The 23,606-nt window shown below is 35.9% G+C and overlaps 4 protein-coding genes across 6 annotated transcripts in view; 2 read left to right on the top strand and 2 right to left on the bottom strand.

Moving 5' to 3' along the window:
• Cht6 (Chitinase 6) overlaps positions 1 to 3,666 on the top strand; it is a 71,418-nt gene extending 67,752 nt beyond the window's left edge. The window contains exons 23-25 of the mRNA XM_013314695.1: positions 102 to 2,213; positions 2,327 to 2,755; positions 2,865 to 3,666. Coding sequence (XP_013170149.1) covers positions 102 to 2,213; positions 2,327 to 2,755; positions 2,865 to 3,058 — 2,735 coding nt within the window. The 3' untranslated portion in view covers positions 3,059 to 3,666. The remainder of the gene's footprint in view (positions 1 to 101; positions 2,214 to 2,326; positions 2,756 to 2,864) is intronic.
• A 343-nt stretch (positions 3,667 to 4,009) lies between these two features.
• Rtc1 (RNA terminal phosphate cyclase 1) lies at positions 4,010 to 6,676 on the bottom strand. Its single transcript, XM_013314696.1, has 6 exons — positions 6,298 to 6,676; positions 5,780 to 5,965; positions 5,520 to 5,689; positions 5,313 to 5,447; positions 4,667 to 4,837; positions 4,010 to 4,222 (listed from the first exon to the last, which is right to left on the bottom strand). Exons 1-6 carry the CDS (start codon positions 6,587 to 6,589, stop codon positions 4,028 to 4,030), a joined length of 1,149 nt encoding a protein of 382 aa, XP_013170150.1. The 5' UTR covers positions 6,590 to 6,676; the 3' UTR covers positions 4,010 to 4,027.
• Positions 6,677 to 6,966: 290 nt separating this feature from the next.
• Rrp40 (exosome complex component Rrp40) lies at positions 6,967 to 10,415 on the top strand. Its single transcript, XM_013314769.1, has one exon. It carries the CDS (start codon positions 7,089 to 7,091, stop codon positions 7,797 to 7,799), a length of 711 nt encoding a protein of 236 aa, XP_013170223.1. The 5' UTR covers positions 6,967 to 7,088; the 3' UTR covers positions 7,800 to 10,415.
• A 606-nt stretch (positions 10,416 to 11,021) lies between these two features.
• ksr (kinase suppressor of ras) lies at positions 11,022 to 23,258 on the bottom strand. 3 transcript variants are annotated; one of them, XM_013314766.1, is made up of 18 exons: positions 22,958 to 23,258; positions 19,394 to 19,531; positions 19,156 to 19,294; positions 18,854 to 18,946; positions 18,120 to 18,249; positions 17,839 to 17,989; positions 17,229 to 17,416; positions 16,740 to 16,822; positions 16,521 to 16,630; positions 16,084 to 16,267; positions 15,618 to 15,722; positions 15,067 to 15,182; positions 14,178 to 14,354; positions 13,616 to 13,801; positions 13,213 to 13,346; positions 12,647 to 12,778; positions 12,269 to 12,398; positions 11,022 to 11,867 (listed from the first exon to the last, which is right to left on the bottom strand). In XM_013314766.1, the coding sequence occupies exons 1-18, from the start codon at positions 23,120 to 23,122 to the stop codon at positions 11,715 to 11,717; spliced, it is 2,514 nt and encodes an 837-aa protein (XP_013170220.1). In that variant the 5' UTR covers positions 23,123 to 23,258; the 3' UTR covers positions 11,022 to 11,714. The 3 variants fall into 3 exon arrangements, with proteins under 3 accessions (XP_013170220.1, XP_013170221.1, XP_013170222.1); XM_013314767.1 differs by having other exon boundaries at positions 15,618 to 15,719; XM_013314768.1 differs by having other exon boundaries at positions 16,084 to 16,252.
• Between the last annotated feature and the right edge of the window lie 348 nt (positions 23,259 to 23,606).

The raw sequence follows: 23,606 nt of genomic DNA, 5'->3' as shown, positions 1-23,606 counted from the left end.
CCTTATCTTTTACAAAATAAAGCTTAAAATAACTGTGTATGTCCTATCTACCTAAATTTTGTTATGCGACAAGTTACCCAAGCATTTCTTTTCTTCCACAGGCTTTAGTGCTGAAACGGCTGTAGCACTTGCAGCCCACAAGCTCTTAGAAGCACCTGTCCCAATAATATCTGACTATGAATATGATGTCAAACCTACTAGAAGTCCACCAACAAGGAATACCCAGAAGTTCAAATACCCAACAACAGAATATACACCAGAAATCACAAAAACACCATCCTACCCCTTATCATACTCTACTACTCCTGGTTACAGTACTGAAACTCAAGACTACGTCCAAACTTCCACTGGTTTGTACTCCGGTGATATTCTAGAAACTGTTCTACCTTCGACAGGTGGATACAGAGGATCTAAGCCAACTGGATTTACATCTCCTACTATCATTAACCCTGGTCTATCGGGTGTTTCTCGCAACTTAGGTCCATCCACCGTTAGGTACTTGAGTACAACAGAACAAAACATACCAACACAAGAAATTAATCCAACGGCCGGTAGATATACTGATACTAGTGAAAAGTACTCAAAATCTCCATCACGACTTCAAGACTTAACAACTGTTTACAATTACTCTGCGATTTCATACGATTTAAGTCCAGGCGATAAATATGTTAACACAGGAGAGTCCTTACAAACTGTAACTCCAACTGGTAGATCTCGAGGTAGAAGACCTACTACTATTAGTGGAATAGAGCAGTATACCGGTACCTCACAAACACTTCCGCCCACAAATGACTTCGGTATAAGCAAGAAATACTCAGAAATTTCTAGACCCACTACTACAGCAAACAAATACTTGGATGAAAGATTTACTGGTATATCAGAAGATCCATTTGAAACAAGTAAATATTTAGATACAAGCGACAAGTACACTGATTCCTATCAAACAGCAGGACCGTCAACTATCGATTATTCAGATTCAAACAGATATACAGGACCATCCCAATACTTGAATCCTAGGTTTACAGTAACTGGAGAAAAATACACAAATGTTGCCACAAACCCGTCGACCCCGACGTACTTAACAGAAGAAAATACAAGAGTATCTCAGGAACCAACGCCTACTCTTGGTTACACGGGAACAACTGACTATTCAGAAGTTCCAGCTAATACAAGAATACCAAGCAGATTTACTAACAGAGGCGGAAGTTACACGACAATACAAAATCTGAATCCCACAACCAATTATCCAGAAACAACTGACAGATATTCGTCTATTTCACGTAGAAGAAAACCATCGACCACAACTGTAAGCGATAGTGAGAAGTATACAACAGTCACATTACAAACTGCTAATCCAACAACATCGAATGAAAGATACACAGAAGCTTCGAGAAGGAGACGGCCATCTACAAACGCCTACACTGAGACAGACAAGTACACAACCGGGACTGTACAAAATGTTAATCCAACTGAAGTCGTTATAAGTACAACTGAAAAACCAGTACAGTCACGAAGAAGAAGACCGAGCACAAACAGCTACACAAGTAGTGAACAGTATACAACAGAAACTACAACCACATTTGGATTTACGGGCACGAGCGAAAGATACACAAGTGTACCTCGCAGAACCAGGCCATCAACTTCCAAGTACTTTGATACTGTCACAGAGGAAGCGTCATCAGAATTCCAAACTGCAGGACCGACTACCGGATTCACTGGAATTAATGAAAGATTAACCGAATCATCACCAAGAGTAAGACCATCTACAGATAGCTACATCGAGACATCTGATAAGTCTACCGACTCACCTCAGATTGAAACGTATACAGTAAATAATAAGAAATATTCTGATATTTCACGCAGTAGAAATCCATCTACTAGCTACTTTGAATCAACAGAAAAAAGTCCATTGAGCAGTAGTACGGAATTATCAGAAGACAAAGTGTCCACAGGTCGTTATTTGAATCCCAATGGTCAGTACACTGGTTTCATTCAAGATGTAAATCCGTCTACTGTAAAATACGTGAGCACAGAAGAGAAATCACAGGATACAAGTCCATCTTCAGTTCAATATCCAAGTACGACTGGTAAATACGTGTCGGGACCTATAGATGATTTCGGATTCTCTACTGCTGGGTATAGCCAGAGTCAAGACCCTTCGTACTTCACTAGAGAATATCTCCTAGCATCACCAGTTACTAAGACATATGACGGTACGTACACCACAAATGCCATTTACAATATGTCGTTTAGAAAACAATTAAGTTTAAATTAGTAGTATCTTAGTAGTATGCTTTTCTTTAGGAACACAAATTTTGTTTTTCAGATGAATACCAATACTTATCACCGGTAACAACTACGCAGCCAACAACCACGACTAGAAAATTAGGCAGAAAGAAAACTATATTCCGAAGAATTTCATCGACAGCTCGACCGAGTTCCACCACAACGACAGAAAGGCCTCGAAGGGTCGTATCCAGAAAACCTTTCGAGAAAATACGCAAAGTTCAGAAAGTTAAAGTTCTAAAAGCTTCAAAGAAAGATCAAGAAAAACAATTGGTGGAAGAAGAGAAACCAGTTAATGAAGTAAACACCACTCAGAGGCAGCAAGTGCAGCGGGTACCGGTGAAGGCTGTTGAATCGCCGAAACCAAACAGAGTTAGAAAACCTATAACTTTCGACTACTATGATGATAGTGAAGAGAAAGTAGCACGGAAATACGAAGAGGGAACTAAAGTTATTCTCCATAGTAAAGGTAAGGGGTTGTACATTTTTGGCCATCAATGATCTTAAAACATGAACCCGGTACTTATTTGTGAATAAATTATAATATAAAACATAGTTAATAATATTTAATTTCACAGGTACAATCGAGTGTTTAGATATTGGCAACTTCCCGCATCCATCTTCGTGCAAGAAGTTCATATCGTGCGCTCGTATGGAGAGCGGAGCATTACTGGGCTGGGAGTATGTCTGTCCTAAAGGCCTGTCATTTGACCCCGTTGGCGGCATCTGCAACTGGTCAGCGGGACTGGGCTGTCACGAACAAGACTCATAGACTAAAAAAAGTTCTTCATTAGGGTTTCCAACTTATAAATTTGTGTCAAAAATACCCCAGTCTAAATTATTTAATAATTTCTGATGTTAAATTAGGGAAATCAGTTTGACCAGTTATAAGAAAGATAAGTTCCTTTTTGAAATCTTTTTAATTCAAACAAAAAGATAAAGAGGTTTTCGGAAATTGTGATACTTACTAAATATTTTGTTAGCAAAATTATTTTAAAAAATTACAGTAATTGAAAAATTATTCATAGTAATAAAACTGAGTGACTAAAGATTTTAAAGTAAAGCCTCAGCAATACTCAAATAATTTAAATAAACACTGCCAAGTTATGTAAATATTCGATATTTAAGTACCAATTTTTGTTAACACACTTTTGTATTTTTATATTTAGCAAAAATAATAATCATTACAATTCTGCATATCAAATACTTAGCAATGTATATTTTCTTAGTTTTTATCAATCACTAGTTACACGTGTACTGAATAGGCAAATAAAAATATAGAAAAACAACCTATTTCACAATGTGCCTTAATTATTTTAAAATATTTAGTTTATAAGATTTATTTTATGTAATTAGAAATAAAAATAAAACAATACTCAATATCGTGTTTCAATTACTGCCCAAAGCCAAAACTTAATCAATGTCACTTGTATAAATTTACCACGTTTAGATCTTGAAATAAATTGCATACAAAAAAGACTCTAAAATAATAAGTAACCGTGGGTTTCTGAGACAAAAATCTTCGTTTAAAACATAGTTATCTATTTTGTAAAAAATATGTGTAACTATACATATTACACAGACATTTTAGTCTTAAAACACAGTCTTACTATCGCTACTGTATATTAAAATTACACTAATGGGCTTCCTTAATGTCCACATAACTTCTCTGAGTATCTTAGTACTAGTAAATGTAAACTTAAGTAAGCATTAAGACACAAAATTAATTAACAAATATTTATTACATTGTGCGTTTACTAATATTAACATAACCTATACCGACACATGTCATTTTGACTTTGTTAGCGTCAACTACGTCGTCTTCCTCATCAGAGTCGTCCAGCTCGGAGCGGAGCACTTCTAACTTGAACATCACTCCAAAGAACTCTTTCAGATGCTGCAGGAAACTGATTGTGTAATCTGATAAAGGTCCAACCTGTGATAATGTCAGATAGTTAATTATTAACAAAGAAAATATGAGTCTACCTGGAACATAGGTCACCCTTCGGAGACAGTAACAAACATTTGTAAATTTTTTTGTGGAACAAACTAGATTTCAAATTTTTTAATTCCTGTATTGATATGATACCTATATTAAATGGATAAATTAGAACGGACGCTCTGTACAATTTTAGATTTGATTATTAATTCTGCTATGAATAAGTGTTTTTAATAATTTTTCAAAATAAATAATAAATGGAATGTTATTTAAGGGTTATTTCAGATTGAATGCACCAAGCAGTAACTTTGTTTTGTTTAATATATATTGTTAGCTCTGATTTATCAAAGATAATGACAGGGATAACAATATACAGAGATTTTGGTCTTGGAAACCATTGGTAAGTCAAAGTTAGTAATAATAGTTTGGTATGGAACTTACCACACATTCACTGACATCCTTCTGTCCCAGCGCCATCCAGAGTGCCAAGAGCCACTGGAAGGAGGAATCGACCGCGCCACCTCGATATATCTCGTCTGCAAGCTTCAGTGCACACTGTCTGCCTATCTCCTCCGGCAATGATATCTCTCCACTGCCAACCTCTTCAGATTTCTACGAGTTCAATATAGATTAACACTTACATTCTATGCTACTGATTCATTTGATGTTCAATGCTTGATATTTGCAGTCAGCTCATAAACTTATAAGATATTATGTTTTTCCTTTTTATATTGTTAGGTTACAAATGAGCAAGCAGACACCTATATTCGCCGAAATAGCGAAACGACCGCAGCATAGACATCAGCGATTGCAGATGCGTTGCCTGCCATTAATCAATCGCAGGACGGGACGCACAAAAAAAATATTTTCCCATCTTACGCGTCCTCTGTCAAATCCATCTCCATTACCCATCCTTTGTTTATAATAAAAGAATGGGAAGGGACAGAGGACTAAAATATTCTAGTAAAATGATAAGCCTTAAAAAATTACGATATTTTTAAATTGATGCTAAAACCACATTTTTAATTACAATAAAAACTATTTCGGTAACATGTGTTACATGTTTTTTAAAGTTACAAACACTTACAGCTTCAGCACAATAGAATGTCTTCTCATTGGTCTCAGCAACCAGACTGACACCGAACCCTGGACTCTTTCCAGCATTGGGTCCTCTGCATTGATCTGTATTTATGTAGACATCTGGGAGGAAATTCAGCATTACCTGAAAAAAACGTTATTTATAAAATCGTCATAATGAAGAATTAATTTGAAATTAAACATTCAAGATATTTACCCCTTTTGCGGATTCTACTACTCTATTGGCGAATGTGGGTGAGACACGCAACGCGTACACAACACCTCGTATCCTCTTCACCAGGCCCCATTTAGTCCACTGCAGTGGTCGAAGATGGCGACGTACTGGACATCGAAACACTATTTCACCACCACCGAGGGGTGGAGCACCTGGAAAAAATAAGACCTAATTATTCAGTAGGACTGAGAATCATGCACTTATCAGATGATATGAAATTGTAATAAAAAACCATCTCTTACCTCTCCTGACAACTTTAAGTTCTAATCCGTCATCAACAAGTATAAACTTGAGCAATACAGGCAGTGCTGCCAACTTGACTTTATCCACAGAGACGTCCAGCTCATGATGGGTGACACCTTGCAGTACTGCATTCAACGGCTCCTTGCAGAATGGACCAACAGCTAATAGAACCTCTAGATAATACCCTGGAATAAATTATAGACATATCATAGAAAATGAATATAAAAAAATACTTTAACATATTTTCGTGAAGTAAGAATTAAAAAAATAAAAGTATAACAGGAACTTTTGAAAATATCTTAAGACCTTTACTTATGTTTACTGGCAACAGGCAAGGACAGGTCCAATATCATCCATTGTCTTATAAATACAGTCCTGGTATTAGGGTTAGCGACCACTCGAGGAGCTGGATAGATGGGATCGCTAATAGAACTAAAACCATGTCTGTGTGAATAGAAAAGAAATGAGGAAGACAAGCGGTGGTAGGTGTAGGAATTGATGAAAACTGACAACTAACCTATTCCTCGTTGAGTGCAGCAGCTGTGTGTAACTTGACCTCCAACAAGAATACCAGGCTGAAAGTACATAGATGTACCAGTCTCGCCTAGCTCCACCCTCGTACCATTTGTTATCTTGTCTATAAGACGTATCAAATTCACTTCGTATTCTCTCAGCCCTGGATCATCGTGATTGCTCCGAATATCCTCTATTTTAATAGCTCGCCCACTTAAAACAGAGAGAAGCAACCTCTGACGGAACAAGTTACTGCCTTTGTACACAAGTACATCATCTTTTATTATAGCTGGCATTATATTAGTAAACTTTCATTAAACTAAATTAAAATTATTAAATAATAACGATCGGTATATGTGTTGTGTACAAAGCAAACGCACGTGGTTTACTTGTCTCTTGTCAAAATGACATTTATTGAGTTCAGATTTTCAAAGTTTAAGTTTAAGCAAGTTGAAGGATTTATAAAACGAAAAAACGGAAATAGTTCTTTTAAAATGTATTAAATGTGAATGAAATATTGGAATTACATTTGAACCCCCTCGTTTAAGTCTTTAAGTATTAAAGTATCTTCAATAAGAAAAGAGCAAATCAATGTTTAAATATTTTTGAGGGTAAAGTTTTTGTACATTGGAAATGGAATGTCAATTTAGACTTCAGTCATATGTCAAGTCAGTGTCATAAAATTGACAACTGAAAAATAACCTCCGACTCTGACTCGGTTGTGCACAATATTTATATTCTCATTAACTTTTAATATCATTCGCTGAATTAATGTCCTGAAAACATACAATAACAATGAAAGTTTCTGTTGGAGATGTTGTGTTACCGGGAGATTACTGCGAAGAAATTTCAGCAGCGGGAGAGAAATCAAAAGTTATAGTGGGACCGGGTTTACAGAAAGAAAGTAACCATGTTTATGTGACAAAAGCAGGAGTATTGAAGAAAAAAAATCCAAACACATACTGGGTAGATTACTATCAAAAGAGGTATACACCAGCACGAGGAGAAAATGTTATCGGAATCGTTATACAAAAAGCTGGTGATATATACAGAGTGGACCTTGGTAGTAGCATGTCTGCAGCTTTATCATACCTTTCCTTCGAAGGAGCGACAAAGAAAAACAGACCAAATGTTCAGATCGGTGACGTTGTATATGCAAAAACTCTTGTTGGTAGCAAGGATATGGAACCAGAATTAGTTTGTGTTGATTCCTATGGTAAAAAAGGACGTCTGGGAGTTTTAACTGACGGATTCTTATTTAAGTGTTCGATAAATTTAATTAGAAAGATTTTGAACCCAAGCTGTCCGTTATTGGATTCTTTAAAAAATGAATGGCCATTTGAACTTGCTGCAGGCATGAATGGTAGAATTTGGATAAAAGCAAAAACAATGAGAGAAACTATCGCCTTAGGTAATGCCATACTGGGAGCCGAGTATTTAAGTGATGAAGAAATAAAGGCAATGTGTGCAAACATAGCTAGCATATTAGCAGGACATGTAGCATAATTCTAGTGATTAAATGTATTTCATATTAAAAAAATATATCTTTTTATAAAACAAGCTTATAATTAAGGTGTAGAGTAAATCAACCCAAAACCAAAATATATCCCCAATTTTTAACCAAGACTATGGTGAGTAATGTCTATCTCAGGAAAAGTGCTTTTCTGAAGACCTAGAGTATAACATAATAAACAAACAGGTGTTTTAAGTAATAAATTACATTTCACTGTTCATGTCACATAGATTTTAGTAGCATTTTGGGAAGTTTAAAATAAAACAACATAAACAGTGATCAGAGATTTATTTTGGCAAATGCAACTAACCTATTCACCTTGAAATCTCAATGTAAAACTAGGATCGACCGAGCAATCCACCGCACGAGTTCCCATTGCGATGTTCATGCGTAAAGGCAATATGACACCCGCATGGAACTTCAGAATAAATTATTAATATAATACAATTGAAAAAGCCAAGCCACTTTCACACTATATACATAATACCGTGGCCATCCAACTCCACAACACTTCACAAATTTACAAACTATCAATTAAAAAGGTGTTAACTGACCAGAATACATTTCTATTATTTAATAATAATTTAGTAAATAAGGAAAAAAATGAGCTGTTTATTATTAATTCTAATTTCAAATTTGAAAATAAATTTTATTTTGTTTTTTTTTTTAACTATTTTGATGATTTTTTTTTGATAGTTTATCATGTGAAAGCAGTATAGTTCATAGAATGCAAATTATGTCTTTTTATCTTGTTTTCTCAAAAGCGATATTAAATATTCATTATATAAGGTCTTAAACAGAATAGGAACATGTTCTGTAAAATTAATTTGAGCATGTTTCTATCTCAGTTTAAAAAAAACAATACTGCCTTCAACTGACAATGACTTATGGAGGTAATTAAAAGCCTCTTTAGAAACATAGAAAGTGGTAACTTTCAAAATATTATACAATTTGGTCCTGACACTTCAAAGCCAAAAAAAATGTTTACATGTAGTCAATGATGTTAATTTCCTATCCATTTGAAAATTACATATAACATTCACAGTGGGAATAGGTCAAAAGTTTGTCATAAAGTATAAAATGCGAAATTATAGCTCTGGACATTCAGCTGAATAATTGGATTCTACATGAATAAGCAAATTTTATTCGTTAAATATATTTATTTCATATGAGAAAATGTCATTTAACATATTAAAGTACAGGACCAAAATTATTTATTTTGCAATTTACAGTAACGATATAAAAATTGAAAAAACTTCCTCACGATATACTCAAAAGGAATGTTCTTACATTTTATATACAAAATTCTCAGAACCATCCCAAGGTGTGTTGGGACATAGATAAGTCGACATATCGTCATTATAATATGGTAAAAAATATAATCTCAAAGACAATATTGACTTGGCAAGGCTGAGCCTTTCCCTACCAAAGAGAATGTTGTCTTAGAGAACACTAACTATAATTATAAATTATTTGTTTCAATTGACAATAAAAATTCAATACTTATAATTATTGAATTATTTATGACTATAGTAGAAAATCATGACATGTAAATTGTCTATGCCCCAATACACGAGAAGTATAGTCAAAAGATCTGTAAAACCCCTGTAAGGAATTTAAAGCCATTCCAACTGATTTAAGTCAATTTAAGAGAAATTATTTATATCAACTGTTAATATTAACGCGTCGGGTGCATCGCGTATTGTTAACTATTGTTCTTGTTAAGAAAATTGTCTTTACTATTTTCTATCTTGAACTTGTTACTAATATTCATATTAATAAGTTCCTGACAAATAACCAAGGAGTACTTTTTTATATAGGAGAAGGGGCAAACGAGCAACGAATCGCCTAATGTTATTTGATCCGACGCCCATGGATATCCGCAACGCCAGAGGAACTGCACATGCGTTGCCGTCCTTTAAGGAAGGTGTACGCTCTTTTCATGAAGGCCACTTATCATTTAATATTAATTTCTTTCAATGCTTGATATGGTCATATTTAAAAGGTAATTTATGCAAAAAAACAATTTCGTAAATGCGACAAATATCTTAACATAAAGACAATGGATAAAGTCCTGACAAAGTTGTCACAATTTTTTTTAATCTTTTTTAAATTTACGTAGTTTAAAGGCACATATACTATTGTGTTAATATTAGTGTGTATGTTATCGTTGCTTTATAATCGCGTTTTTTAGCGTGCGTTTTCACTGTCCTAAATACTTTTTTATAAAAGTGTATCGCCAGTGGAAACGAAGTTACTCTTAATGAGATAATGTCGCTGTCATTTTTATAAATAAGGTCATTAGATAAACGTCGAAAAATATGATAGCTCATTTTGTATCTAAGCGCTAAGTTATTATTATTGCTTAAATTGCTATAATTGTGATATCATAAGTATATTAGAGGTATTCTTTGTAAGGCCTATATTTATAACTAGTTTAAGACATTCATTGACATATAATTATATTTTTTAAGCTATCTTTTATTATTCCTAAAAAAAGGAGAAATGATTTAGAATAATTTTATATTCATAATTTCAACACTATTAGCATTTTTCAGCACGCATTGAGTCCGCTAAAGACTGAACAGTCTGACTGAACAGTCGAAATGTTCAGTCTGACTGAACAGTCGAAATGTTCAGTAGAAACTGAATGTATATATATACAGAAGGCTTTATGTCAGTAGTCAATTTTTGCATTCTTTAAATGAATTATCACATATCAATCTGATTGGTTAATTGTGACATACTTAATCAAAAGTATCCATAGTTGACGACCACGTAGGTATGAATGATCAAATAAGGTGTGCCAGGAATATGTCAAATGGAATTTAAGTTGTTTTTTTTTGTATCGGGGGACTTTTCAAAAGATAACTTGCCTGTTAATGAGAAAGACAGGATTATGTGACATTTCTACAAGAAATACCCCCTCGATGAGCATTTTTAAGTGCTGACATCTTTATAACGTTTGAATAAGGTATATAATCGTATAACACGATGCACCCGACGTAGTATTACATAACACTATACAGATATATACATTTTAACAACGCCCATACACAGTGCATGTTTTTTTTTAATTTTAAATACGAAAATATAATTTAATTTATCATTTAATTAGAGATCAAAACTTACTCTTAACTATACAAAATTCAGTTACGGAGTGGTTTTATTTTTTTTTCGCAATTTTTTTTTAAATAATTTCCGCTACTTACAAACTCTAAGTAGCAACGACCCGTTTCTTAATTTAAAAATAAAATTAACAATTTTAAAATCGAGTTGACAAGGAGCGAATCATTAAAATCCAAAGAGCAAATAAAGCGAATTATTAATAATATTTACTCAACAAATTCTTGTCAGCCCGATTTTTTTTTATTCGATTTACACTTTTTTTGTTGATATTATTGAAACTATAACGATGTATAGTAACAAATTCAAATATTGAATTATTAATGTCGAATTTAAAAATCGATTTTATTATTTAAAATTCGAACATACGACGAATGCGAGTTGTCTTGCTACAATTGAAATATTATCAACAATATGTCGAATTTTTAAAATTATTTAACGTTTTTTTTTTCTGGTGGATAATTTTAATTTATATAATACATAATAAAGTTATCTATATGTTGATCGAAATGTTAAATTCATAATGACACTAATTTAACTGACCTGGAAGTCAAAATTTAAAATAAATTAAGCAATTTATCAGGTTTTTTCTTACTATATTCCACAAACTCACACTCAGAATCAATGCTTACTAATCAACTTCTCATTGTCAATCTACACTAAGTGGTAGATAATTGAAGGATGAATTGGAGCACATAGTTAACGCGTTTATGTATGTGTGTGTAAGAGTTGTGACAGAGTAGGTATGTGAGCACGCAGAGTGCGCGTGCGCAGGCTAGCTCTCAGAAGACGGAGTCTGCGGAGCGCGAGAGATGCACGGGGTGTGAGGGGGAGCGCGCGAGACGTTTGCGCGGCAACTTCTCCAGCGTCGACAGCAGGTGCGGGAAGTCAGGCCGCTCCGCAGACCGGTACGACCAGCACAGCATCAGGATATCCTGGTAACAAACGATTCATTTTGTTGAATAACATACATATCAGATGAGTAAAAATAACTTAAAATTTAGTGACTTCATACATTTTGTAAATTATTATTTTTGACTCGTACATCTTTTCCAAAACTGAATTTTTATTCCTTCGTTTGTTCCTCATTTCAATCTTTTGGTTAGTTCACTATCATTTTAAACTCATGTTAGCTCCAAATAGTTGTTTGTTAACTTACCGTGGGTTTCTGAGACTAGAATCTGTTATTAAACCTTATAATTATCTATGTTTTATCAAAGATGACAGGGAAGACATTATGTTTTCAACATAAATTTTTGCATCTCAGAAACCAAGGGTTAGACTGGTTAAAACATATCGAAGATTTTAATATATGCAGTTATGATTGAATTCTTACTTTAATATCCCTGGAGGCCTGCATGTTGGCTAGCGAAGGTTTGACGCCTTTTCCCACCTGCCAGATGATGGCTTCAGGAGGCTGGCCCTTGAACGGATACTCTCCACAAAGCAGCTCATACCATACGGTACTGAAAAATATCAAAAAACAATTGTAGATTATTCAATAATCTTACTAATATTATAAATAGTAAAGTGGAGATGTATGCATGGATGGATGTTTGTTTGAAAGTATCTTCAGAATTATTGCACAGATCTCGCTGTAATTTGGCATAGATGTAGAACAGTCTGTAAGAAAACATAGACTACTTATTAAGTTTTTTATAACAGCGCGGACAGAGTCGCGGGCGATAGTTAGTTTAAAAATAAATATAGTTACCCGAATGCGTATACGTCGGTGCACTTGGAGAAGGGCAGATGCAGGGAGGCGTGCGGGCGCAGAGCTCGCACCAGCTCGGGCGCCAGGTAGCACAGCCAGCCCGGCGGGATGCCCAGGCTGTCGCCGCGAGCACTGCGCACACGCATGCATACATATACTGTTTGTATGTACTCACACAACGATATCTGGTCTAGTGAGGGGCGCTGCTATCGCACTTAGTAAAAATATATGTAGAATTAACATGTCAATCTTACTAATATTACAAATTCGAATGTTTAAATGGATGGATGGATGGATGTTTGTTATTAGGTGTGTCAAAGTGGCTGCATGGATCTGGATGAAATTTGGTAAAACACTCTCAGGAAGAACAAACAGACTTCTCAAAAACATTTTTTTTTATTTCCGAGCAGAAGGATACCTAGGCAAAAAGCTAATCAGTATATTTTTATGACGTTGGTAAAATTATATTTTTTCATCAGAAAATATTTTAGTTATATTTAAACCAATATCAATAAATTAGTGGCAACACAATCAAAGTTAAATAAAAACTACACAAGTGTACTAACTTGTTGCTAAAGCAAAGCTTGGTGACGCTGAAGAGACCAAAGTCGGTGATCACCACTTTCCCGTTCTCTAGGAATATATTTTTCGTCTTGAGATCCTTATGGAGAATGCCTCGTGCGTGGAGGTATCCCATACCCTGGAATTTTAAAGTACATGATATTTCCTTTCATATACATGACCTACCCTTTCCCATCCATATTCCACTTCCATTCAGCCCTAATCAGAATTATTAAAAGAAGTTTTTTTTTTGTTAATTAAAATACATAAATAAAATCTTTTAAAATGATGGGCGGGGGAAGACAACTCTTATTTGAGACTCCAGCATCAGACTCATCACAGGAAACGCGTTTGTATTTATTGACAATGTCACTCTCAAGGTCAATGTATAATGTATGTGTGTGTGACCTGTGAGATCTGCTGCGCGACGATGACACTCTTGTTGGCGGTGAACTTGTCCTTGCGCAGATGGATGTGCGTGTAGAGCGTCATGCCCTTGCAGAGAGAGGTGACGATGGCCAGCCGCGGCGGCTTCATGCACGCCCCCATGAACAGCACCAGGTTCTCGTGACGAGTCTTACGGAACGTCGCCACCTACAACACAAAAAATAATTTTAAAAACATACAAAATATAACAACATATAATTTTTTTTTTTTTTTTAGTTTGGGATGACACTTTTTACATATTACTATGAATTTTATTTGGTCCCTTTTTGACCCTGAGTACTTACAAAGAAAAGAGCAACCTGTCATGGTTGAAATCTCAATCGGCTCCTTCATTACACACATGAGATTTTTTTTTATATATTTTTCCGCAATGTAGTGGGGTGTTTTATATTTCTATTCAAGCTATATCCAGTCGAACCTGAATAACCGAGAAACCAAGGGACCGCAATATTTATCCCATATAAAAATCGTCCTTCAGGAAACTCTCGCTGGTCCGACTGTAATCCGGTGGTGATGGTGTTACCTCGTGTTTGAAGGTATCAAGCTGTGCGCAGTGATCACTGAGGGAGTGCACGTGCAGCAACTTGACAGCAACAGCGCCGTGCCAGCTGCCGCGGTACACGGTGCCGAACCTCCCCGCACCTATCACCTCGAACAGCTTCAACTCGTCGTACGGGATGTCCCATTCTTTCATAGATAACTGAAACATATTCCAATATACGGTCAACTATTTACTTAGCGAAACATAATTATTGAATAATTCACAGTAAAATTAACTAACCAAAAATTTTATTACAAAACAAAACAAAATACATTGACAAATTAAAAAAAAACTTCCATTTATAAGTTGAAATCTAAATGAAAACTTGTAAAATCATATATAATGATTATTTTTTTTAACCTAAACTTTTTAAAAATATGTTAAAGTAACATACTTCTTCAAACAATCTCCTGCTATGCACGAATGCGTTCATTTTAAAAATCACCAACCTTAAAAAACAAACTAAAAAAGAAAAATAGATAAACTCAAAAGTTTAGACTGGCCACTAATAATTCACTATCTTCATAATACAGATTAAAAACAACACAATACAATAACCACAGAGTAGTGAAAATAGGTAGTTATCTGTATAAAGCTCCGACGAGGAATGAGTCATAGTGAATGTTCATTATCTGAGCGGGCAACCGAGAAATGAACTTCGTTATCACAACTTACAGCTCGCAGACAATTGATTAATTTATTCGTTAAAGTTATCACTAATATAAATTATATACTAGTACTAATAGAATATCAGTGTATTTTAGACAACATGCTTGCACCTAGAAATCGCCCAACAATTTCTATTCATCCATTCTTCCAACATTCGAACGTTCCAGTAGTTATAGAATATGTTGTAGCATTGCCAACTGACCGAGTTCTGTCTGGGCCAGCGCGAATCATGAGAGTTGAGGTCGAGGGAGTCTGCGCGTGCGCCGCCGCCGCTGTCCGTAGAGCCGGAACCACTCAGCGATACGTGTCGCGACCGCTCTGCAATAATATATCCAATATCATTTCATACAAATTTTGTATGCGACGATCTATTAATTTAAAAGTCATCATCATCATCATCATACTCACTATACGTCCACACCGAGGGGCTCGGAGCCTACCCTAAGTTAAGAGTGATTAGGTCATAGTCAACCACGCTGGCCAAGTGCGGGTTGGTTGACTTCACACATATCTTTGAATTTCTACTCAGATATGTGCAGGTTGCATCACGATGTTTTCCTTCGCCGTAAGAACGTCGAATAAATGTACATATGTAAATCGGAAATAGAAAAACACATTGGTACATGGCGGGATTTGAACCCGGGACCTGCAGATTGCAAGTCTTGAACCCTGAGCCATCGACGCTCTATTTAAAAGTATTCGAATCGAATTACAGTCAGTTTTTACTTATTTGTAAGCAATTGTACAACTTACCACTTTTAATACTAGAGGTGAGATCATCTTTGTTATCTGGTGCGGCCCTCACAGGAGATTGCACTACGGAATTATGGTTCGGACTGGACACTGGCGGCTTTACTTCTGCGACAAAAAGTTGTTTTTGACTTGGCAAGAAAAAAGTAATGTAATGAAAAAATATTTACAAATATGTGTGAAGTTATACAAAGACAAGACAGTCTGAACCCGTCAGCAAGTCCAATTAAATAAGAACAGCTCACTAGCGCCCCCTCTGTCAATGTCAAAAAATGTCACAAGCTCCTGTTTGCACATCAATTTCTATGTCAAAGTAGCTTTTTTATTTATAACAGAAGGTGGCAAACGAGCAGCGGGAACACCGAGGTGTTCAAATAATGCTTTAATTGGTGCTTTTAATATATTCTGACAGAACCAACCATGATAACAGCATGATATGATATGACATGATAATAGTGCATACACTCACCAGGGAAATGGAACTGCTGCTGCTTGTTGTTTGGCGCGTGCGCGTTGTGCGTGTGGACATGCGCGTGCGCGTGGTGCGCGTGCTGCGGGGTGGCGGGCGCGGCGAGGGCGGGCGAGGAGGGCGTCGAGCTGTTGCACGATGACGTGTTCGATGACGAGTCCGGCCCGCCCTGGGGGACACATAACTTTATAAAATGTAGTCAAATAAAAAAAACGTTAAATATAAAAAAAACAAATTTAAAAACAATATAAATTCAACTTGGCATGATCTAAAAGTAATATGCAATATTTTATGGACAATCTTTTCACCCTTAACATAATCAAGCTGCAAGTGTAGCGACAACGTCCTACCACTTGAAAGTGTTTGACACATTTCTTTGTGTAACCTGGAGCCACATTGTAATGTATGGGGTTGGATGGGATGGTGTAAATACTCACAGAGTAATGTCGTGGTTGCGGCGGCTGTCGACGTCGTCGCGGGCGACTAGTGAGCGAAGCCAGGAAGCCCGCAGTCTTACCGCTTGGTGACGCGCACAAGTACGATCCGCCTGCCGGTAACACGAACACAAAATATTTAAAAAATTTGCTTTAAACATTTTATTACATAAATGAATACATCCAATATATAATGAAGCTATATAATTATGTACCACTCACCGTCTTTATGAAATTGTTCTTTAAAAGCAGAAACAAAACCGGCCGGCAAACCGCACGACGGAGGAACTTTACTTTCACAGTCTCTGGAATAGAAACATTACCATAAATAACTGCCTAAAACACACACATACACAGTAATTAATGCTGACTAGAATTGACAAAATATAAGAAAAAACAGACATCAATTGCTAACTTTTCACCGTCTAAATAATTAGTAGTCCATATTTTAGTGTGTGCTAATTAGTTTATTTTAGACAAACCAAATCATATCTTAGATTACATCTTACTAACAATATAAATTCGAATGTTGTATTCGTTTGAAGGTATCTCCACATCATCTGAACGGATCTCGCTGAAATTTGGCATACATATAGAACATAGTCTAGAAGAACACATAAACTACGAATTATGTTTTTTATAATCCCGCGCGGACGGAGTCGCGGGCGACAGCTAGTATGTTATAAAATAGTAAAATATGACGTGACATACCGGTGGCATTTAAACTTGCACTCTTTACACTTGAGTCCTGAACCGAAGAGCATCTGTTTATCGCAGTAGTCGCATGTCGCGATCATATTGAATGTCTTTGTGAAGCGATGCGCGATGTCGTGCGCCATGCAGCGCCCCACTGTCGGAGTACGCGGAGACCGAGGCGCTGTTGTCCCGCTACCAACAATCTGGATACAGGTAAATATTTAAAACAAATCTCTTATTGAGAAATATACTTTGATAAATGTTATCTAATAAATACATTGACGACCACATTTTTTTTAAATCATAAGGTGGCAAACAACGGTCTCGTGAATTTACTAAAATAGAGAAGAAAGTGCTGCCCATAAAAATCCCCAATTAGTGGAGAAGGGAACGCATCATCGTTGTTATCAGCTCACTATACCTTCCCACCGAGGGGATCGAAACCTACCCTAAGTTAGGGGTGACAAGGCCATAGTCAACCACGCTAGCCCAATGGGGGTTGCTTGACTAACTGGTAACGCATATAAAGAGGAATTACCTCTTCATGTGCATTTCCTCCTCCATACACTAATTGACAGTATTGTACCCATTTATACAAGAATGTGGTGTTTATGTGTATACTGACGGTATTGTTGCAGTGGGGGGGCGGGTGGTACGCGGTGTGCACGAGGCGTTGCGGCGTGCTGTCGGCGTCATCCCGCGGCGAGCCGGGCGGGCTGCCCTCCGCATTCTCCGCACCCTCCGTAGCATCCCGAGCTGATGACTGACTGTTGTCACTGCAATTATTGAGTAAAACATTTTGGTCCTTCGAGCTGGATTATTAAATTTTGCTTTATTATTATATTTGTATTTATGAATTAAGTAAGTAATGATGATAGTCTGCATGCATAATATAAAAATTTTCACCTAAGGTCTGAGGCGTCAGGTCTGACGGAGAGCTGTGACTCGTGCGAGCGGGACTTGGTGAGTGCGGCGGGCGCGGGCAGGTGAGAGTTCTGCTTGCGCTTGCTCACCGGCGTCGTCGGGGACTTGCCGCCTGCAATATATTCATATTATTAACTATGCTTAAATTGCAAATAATCGACAAATTATGATAACATGAGAAAAAATACGGAACGAAAAATCAAATGAGTTGTTTAAAATTTTGTAAAATGTCTATTGAATTGTTTATTGTTGGAAATAAGACGACAGTTGTGGAAATTGGATATCTGCAGCAGATAGAATAGTATTTTAGTCTCTTACCTCCCCACAGTAAACAAATATAATTGCTGTTAATAATTATAACGTAATGCTGTCGTTACATCGGTCGATGCATGCTCCCACTATAAAACAATCATATAAGCTTGCCCTAAAAAGATATTTAGAATATGTGTCTACAAACAGACTAGATAGAATAGACAGATCGAAGCCTCAATAGCCTAATGGTTAAGGGTACAGGTTTCCGATCACGAGGTTGGGGGTTTGAATCCCACCATTAGGCTTCGGCAGCTTAGTTGGAATGATACAAGAAATAATAGTTAATTAACAAAAACCTGGTAATATTTAAAGAAAAAGATTATTAATTTATAATTTTATTAAATAACTTTAGTCATTCAGGTATGATTTCTTTGATAAAATCTGTTCAAATGAAAGTATCATACCTTTCCTAGGCCTGGGCGAGGAGCGCGCGTGTCTCTCCCACGAGTCCCAGTACAGAGGCAGCTCCGCAGCGCCCTCACCTCGCGCCAGCGCCTCTGCACACAAACATTCATTGTTAACACAAATAAACCTAACTTTTATACAATACTATTTTTACTATATAAGGATATATTTCAGAGTAATTGTACTAGGAATGCATCAATATTAGCGTATGTATTTATGTCATTTCGTTACAATTCAGATTAAACATTTGAGAACTTGTTACTACAATCTATAAGCAATGTACTAGGAGCGTAGAATTGACCTGTGTATGTGCGCAGACGCTGCATGGCGCGGCATAGTCGGCGCAGCTCCTCGTCCCGCGCGGCCGCCAGCAGCGCGCGCAGCTCGTGGTCGGAGCGCTCGCGCAGAGCCTCCAGTGTCGCGACGCGAGAACATACCGCCTACATATAGATACAAGGATTTATAATGTAAAGATTTACAGAGAGAAAAGGAGAGCGAGAGAGTTATTCGATGTATTGATGATAGTATTGATAGTATACCTCGATGGCATGTGGACTGAGGCCGACAACTCGCAGCCACTGCGCCAGACACGGTACATCACCTAACTCGCGCTGCAGCTCCTCCCCAAACTGCGCCTTGAATACCAGCTGCCGGGAGAAGTGCTTCACTAGCTTGCCCTGAAACATACATGTGTCCCCATTTTATGAAACGCGAGACTATTCTATACTTAAGAAAGCATTGAAGCATTATATGATTTATTATAATATTTCGTAATTGTCTTTTTGGTTTTTGTGCTAAGACTTTCTTCTTATTGTTATTGTAGAAATCTTACTAGAATAATAGTAAAAATAAATTAGTAGAATCAGGAAACCAGGATCGTGCTGAACAAAAATTCATTATTTTGTTAAATATATGTCTCATTATTTATTGTTGAATAAGATATGAATTGTCGTATAGTATAAATAAATAACGATAGGACACTGGCTAGCGGTGTCATTGCACAATAAGGCGTGAAACAAGTGGACTGAGTGCAGAACAATAGCGCGTTACTCATACCCGCGTCACTGCGTGTATCCTGCATCTATCGTATTAAATCCTGTCCATTAACTGTTAGGGATTAGGGTTGGCAATTTTCAGTAAACCTCACAAACATCGATGCCAAACCCGTTATCCGAATATGCACCATGTAAACTCTAGGTCAAAGCAGAAGGTGACCGCACTATTATGAATACTCTACTTTCTAACTGACATCAAAATTATGAGGCTCAATTCGTCGCTATGTTTTTTTTTTATCCAAAGCAACGATAAAATAGAAATTTACACAATATTGTAATTTGTACGCGTAATTATATAATCTCACTAGCGGACCCGACAGACGTTGTCCTGTCTACACGTCTTTAATTTGAAAATTTGACACTGCGATGGTAGCGCCGTCTGTCGGATCCAATGTAAAACATTCCAAAATCAACAACTACTAATAAATTAAAAATTATTAAAAAAAACATTGTCCAGCAGACAAAATTGTGAATCTGAACCATTCCCAGATCCCCTTGAACACACACAATAAATTTCATCAAAATCGGTCCAGTCGTTTGAGAGAAGTGCAGTGACATACACACTCACAGAAGAATTATATATATATAAAGATTTAGTAAACATCTTGAGATAGAATCATGTACCAAATAGTGGATAAATAATATTCTGGTAGTGCAGCGGCTCAAATGATTTGTTGGAAATTGCTCGTAACGACGTAAAATCAATTTGAATTCGTAACTACAATCAGTATCAGCCACCATTGATATGCCTCCAATAAATCCATATAATTTGCAATGATTGAAGTGGCATTATACAATTTAATTCTAAACATCTTTAATAGAAACCTATCTTGCATTTTAGGAATATAATCTTACTAATAATAAATGTCGGTGGCTCAGTGGTTTCAGCACTTGACTTGTAATCTGCAGGTCCTGGGTTCGAATCCCGCCATGTACCAATGTGTTTTCGATTTACATATGTATATTTATCCGACGTTCTTACGGTGAAGGAAAACATCGTGATGCAACCTGCACATCCAAGAAGAAATTCAAAGATATGTGTGAAGTCAACCAACCTGCACTTGGCCAGCGTGGTTGACTATGGCCTAGTCACCCTTAACTTAGGGTAGGCTCCGAGCCCCTCGGTGGGGACATATAGTGAGCTGATGATGATGATGATGAATAATAAATGGATGGATGTTTGTCGACCAAACGGATCTCTATGTAATATGTCATAGATGTAGAACATAGTCTATAAGAACACATAGGGTACTGATTAAGTATTTAATTACGCGCGGCTGGAGTCGCGGGCGACAGCTAGTATCTCAATATTGTATATACTTATGTTTTTTTCATTTCATACGTTATATTTTCGGTACATTTCAAATCTGAGTCATGGGGGACATTCTTATGTTATCAAGATGTCTAGATAAAATCATATGTGAGTTGTATTTGCACAAAACTTAGTGCCTTAGTGCCTAATCTTATGTTAGAAGTAATAATGTGTTTAAATCTTTATTATTCATCCTGTTGTTATAATTATTTTCCACTTAAGAACTCGGAGTAGTGAATGCAACACTGCAAAGTCAGACAAATAGCGGTTTAGTGGAAAATAGTTTTAAGGGACATGTATACAAAAATTAACATTCATATCCAAGTTTCCTCTGTATTGTATTTTATTGTGACCAGAACTTCTTTTCATGAAAGATTTCCCTTGAGTAGATCTTGAGTGAAGCTTGTTTAAAACATTAGTAAAACAAATGATGCTTGTACTTGTGAATATCAGTGTATATTAAAGGATGCTATACAAGTTTCCAAGTTTTTAATTTATACAAATACTAGATGTCGCTGACAACTCCGTCCATGCGGAAGACTATGTTCTATATGTGTGCCAAAACTCATCGAAATCTATTCAAACATTCTGAAGATATTACAAAGAGATATATCAGTTTATTTTGGAAATACCTTCAAACTAATTTCCATTGATCCATCCATCCAACTAAACATTCACATTTATAATATTAGTAAGATTGGTTACAATGCACTTGTTGACAAGAGAGGGTCAAACTCCAGAATAACTGTGAAAAGTGATGCATTATCTCACCCTTCAGTTTCTTCCAGAGGCAATGCTTCTTATAAATGTTTCCTTGAATGAGATTGAATAAAGGACAAAGATTTCTTTTTAAAGTTTGATTTCTCTAATCTTATTATTTATTAAAGCTTTTGGTGTATCTTTCACACTAAATATTTCCGAGTCAATGGTAATAACAATCATGGCATTCACATATGTGAGGGTAATGACCAACTACTGAGTTTTGTTTTCAAAATGGTAAATAGATTAAATATACATAAACAAATATTAATTAAATTAATATTACATTATAGTAAAATATAAGTTAATCTTTATTATAATAATATTTAAGCCCCATTTTACACAAATTTAAGATAGATAAAATTTGTATGAAGATGAAGTGAATAAATTATTTTTAATTAAAAAAAAACAAAATTTGATTAGGAATTATGTTTGAAATTCAGCCAATGATGATCAATAATTTAGAAACTAGAACTTATCAGTGTATATATTTAATTTGTTGTTATTTCTGGAGAACTGCTATTGTTAAACTGGATAGGGAATATGTGTTCACATTCCAAAACATATACTTAATTCTAGATGAATATAGGAAACTGTAATATATATTTATGTAATTCTAATAAAATAAATCATTTATTTATTCTCATTTGCAAATAGCATTTTACATTTGTCTATGTTAAGTGAATAATACAAAACTAACTAACAAAAAACATTTCATTTCTATTAATTTCGTAAGTATAAAAACTTCCGTTAGTAACAAAACTTGTAAAACCTCCGATAGGATAGACAACCTGCTTAGCGGCGTGAAATCGACTAAATACATACTTGATCGAGGGTGCGCGTCGAATCGAACGTACTTTCTACTCAACCAAGCTGAGTGAGTAAAACGAAGTCATCAGGCCGGGCCTTGGAAGTGTTTCAAGGGCACATCTTGTTTCCACGACATATTACAAACGGTATATGAGAAGTATTCCTACCTCTAACGTCCGAATCTCCTGCTGTGTAAGCTCCGCACTTGTAGAACATTGCGTCCGTAAACCTTCAAGCCTATCCGCTGAAACGTCGATCATAGACTGAATGGTCTCAATCATCTGTATTGCATCACGAGCTCTCTTTATTTCGTACTCGCTCTCCGCATCCATTACAAATATCACAGCACTATACACAAGCCACTAATCACTACTTATAAGTAAAAAACTCTATATTCATTATAAAAAATGAATTTGAATATACAAAACATTGCAGGTGTTGTATTGCCGATACAGCGGCCATGTCCGAAGAAAATCTATATTTTTGTCTATGCCTAATATGTTTCATAGACTATTTTGACAGCTGTCCGGAGACAATGGCAACACCGTGGAATAGTGATGAGCTACCTATGTGGGAGTCCGATTAGAAAATCCACCGCAAACGTTATGTTTTGTTTTTGAAATTGTGTTTTTACGTGTAATCGTTTATGTAACAACATTTTTAAACATCATCATAGCAAATTTTAAGATAAGATTCTGTCTTTCTAATTATTCTATAGGGTTTTGATGAATTTATGTATAACTTTAAGAATGTTAAAATAGAGGATTAAACAGAAACACAAATACATAAACTTGAAAATTTTAATTCAAAATTAAC

Source organism: Papilio xuthus, unplaced genomic scaffold (assembly GCF_000836235.2).
Source record: "Papilio xuthus unplaced genomic scaffold, Pxut_1.1 DF827135.1, whole genome shotgun sequence".
In the NCBI taxonomy this organism is placed as follows: domain Eukaryota; kingdom Metazoa; phylum Arthropoda; class Insecta; order Lepidoptera; family Papilionidae; genus Papilio; species Papilio xuthus.
The sequence above is the reverse complement of the archived record's forward strand: the minus strand, read 5'-3'. Positions and strand labels throughout refer to the sequence as shown.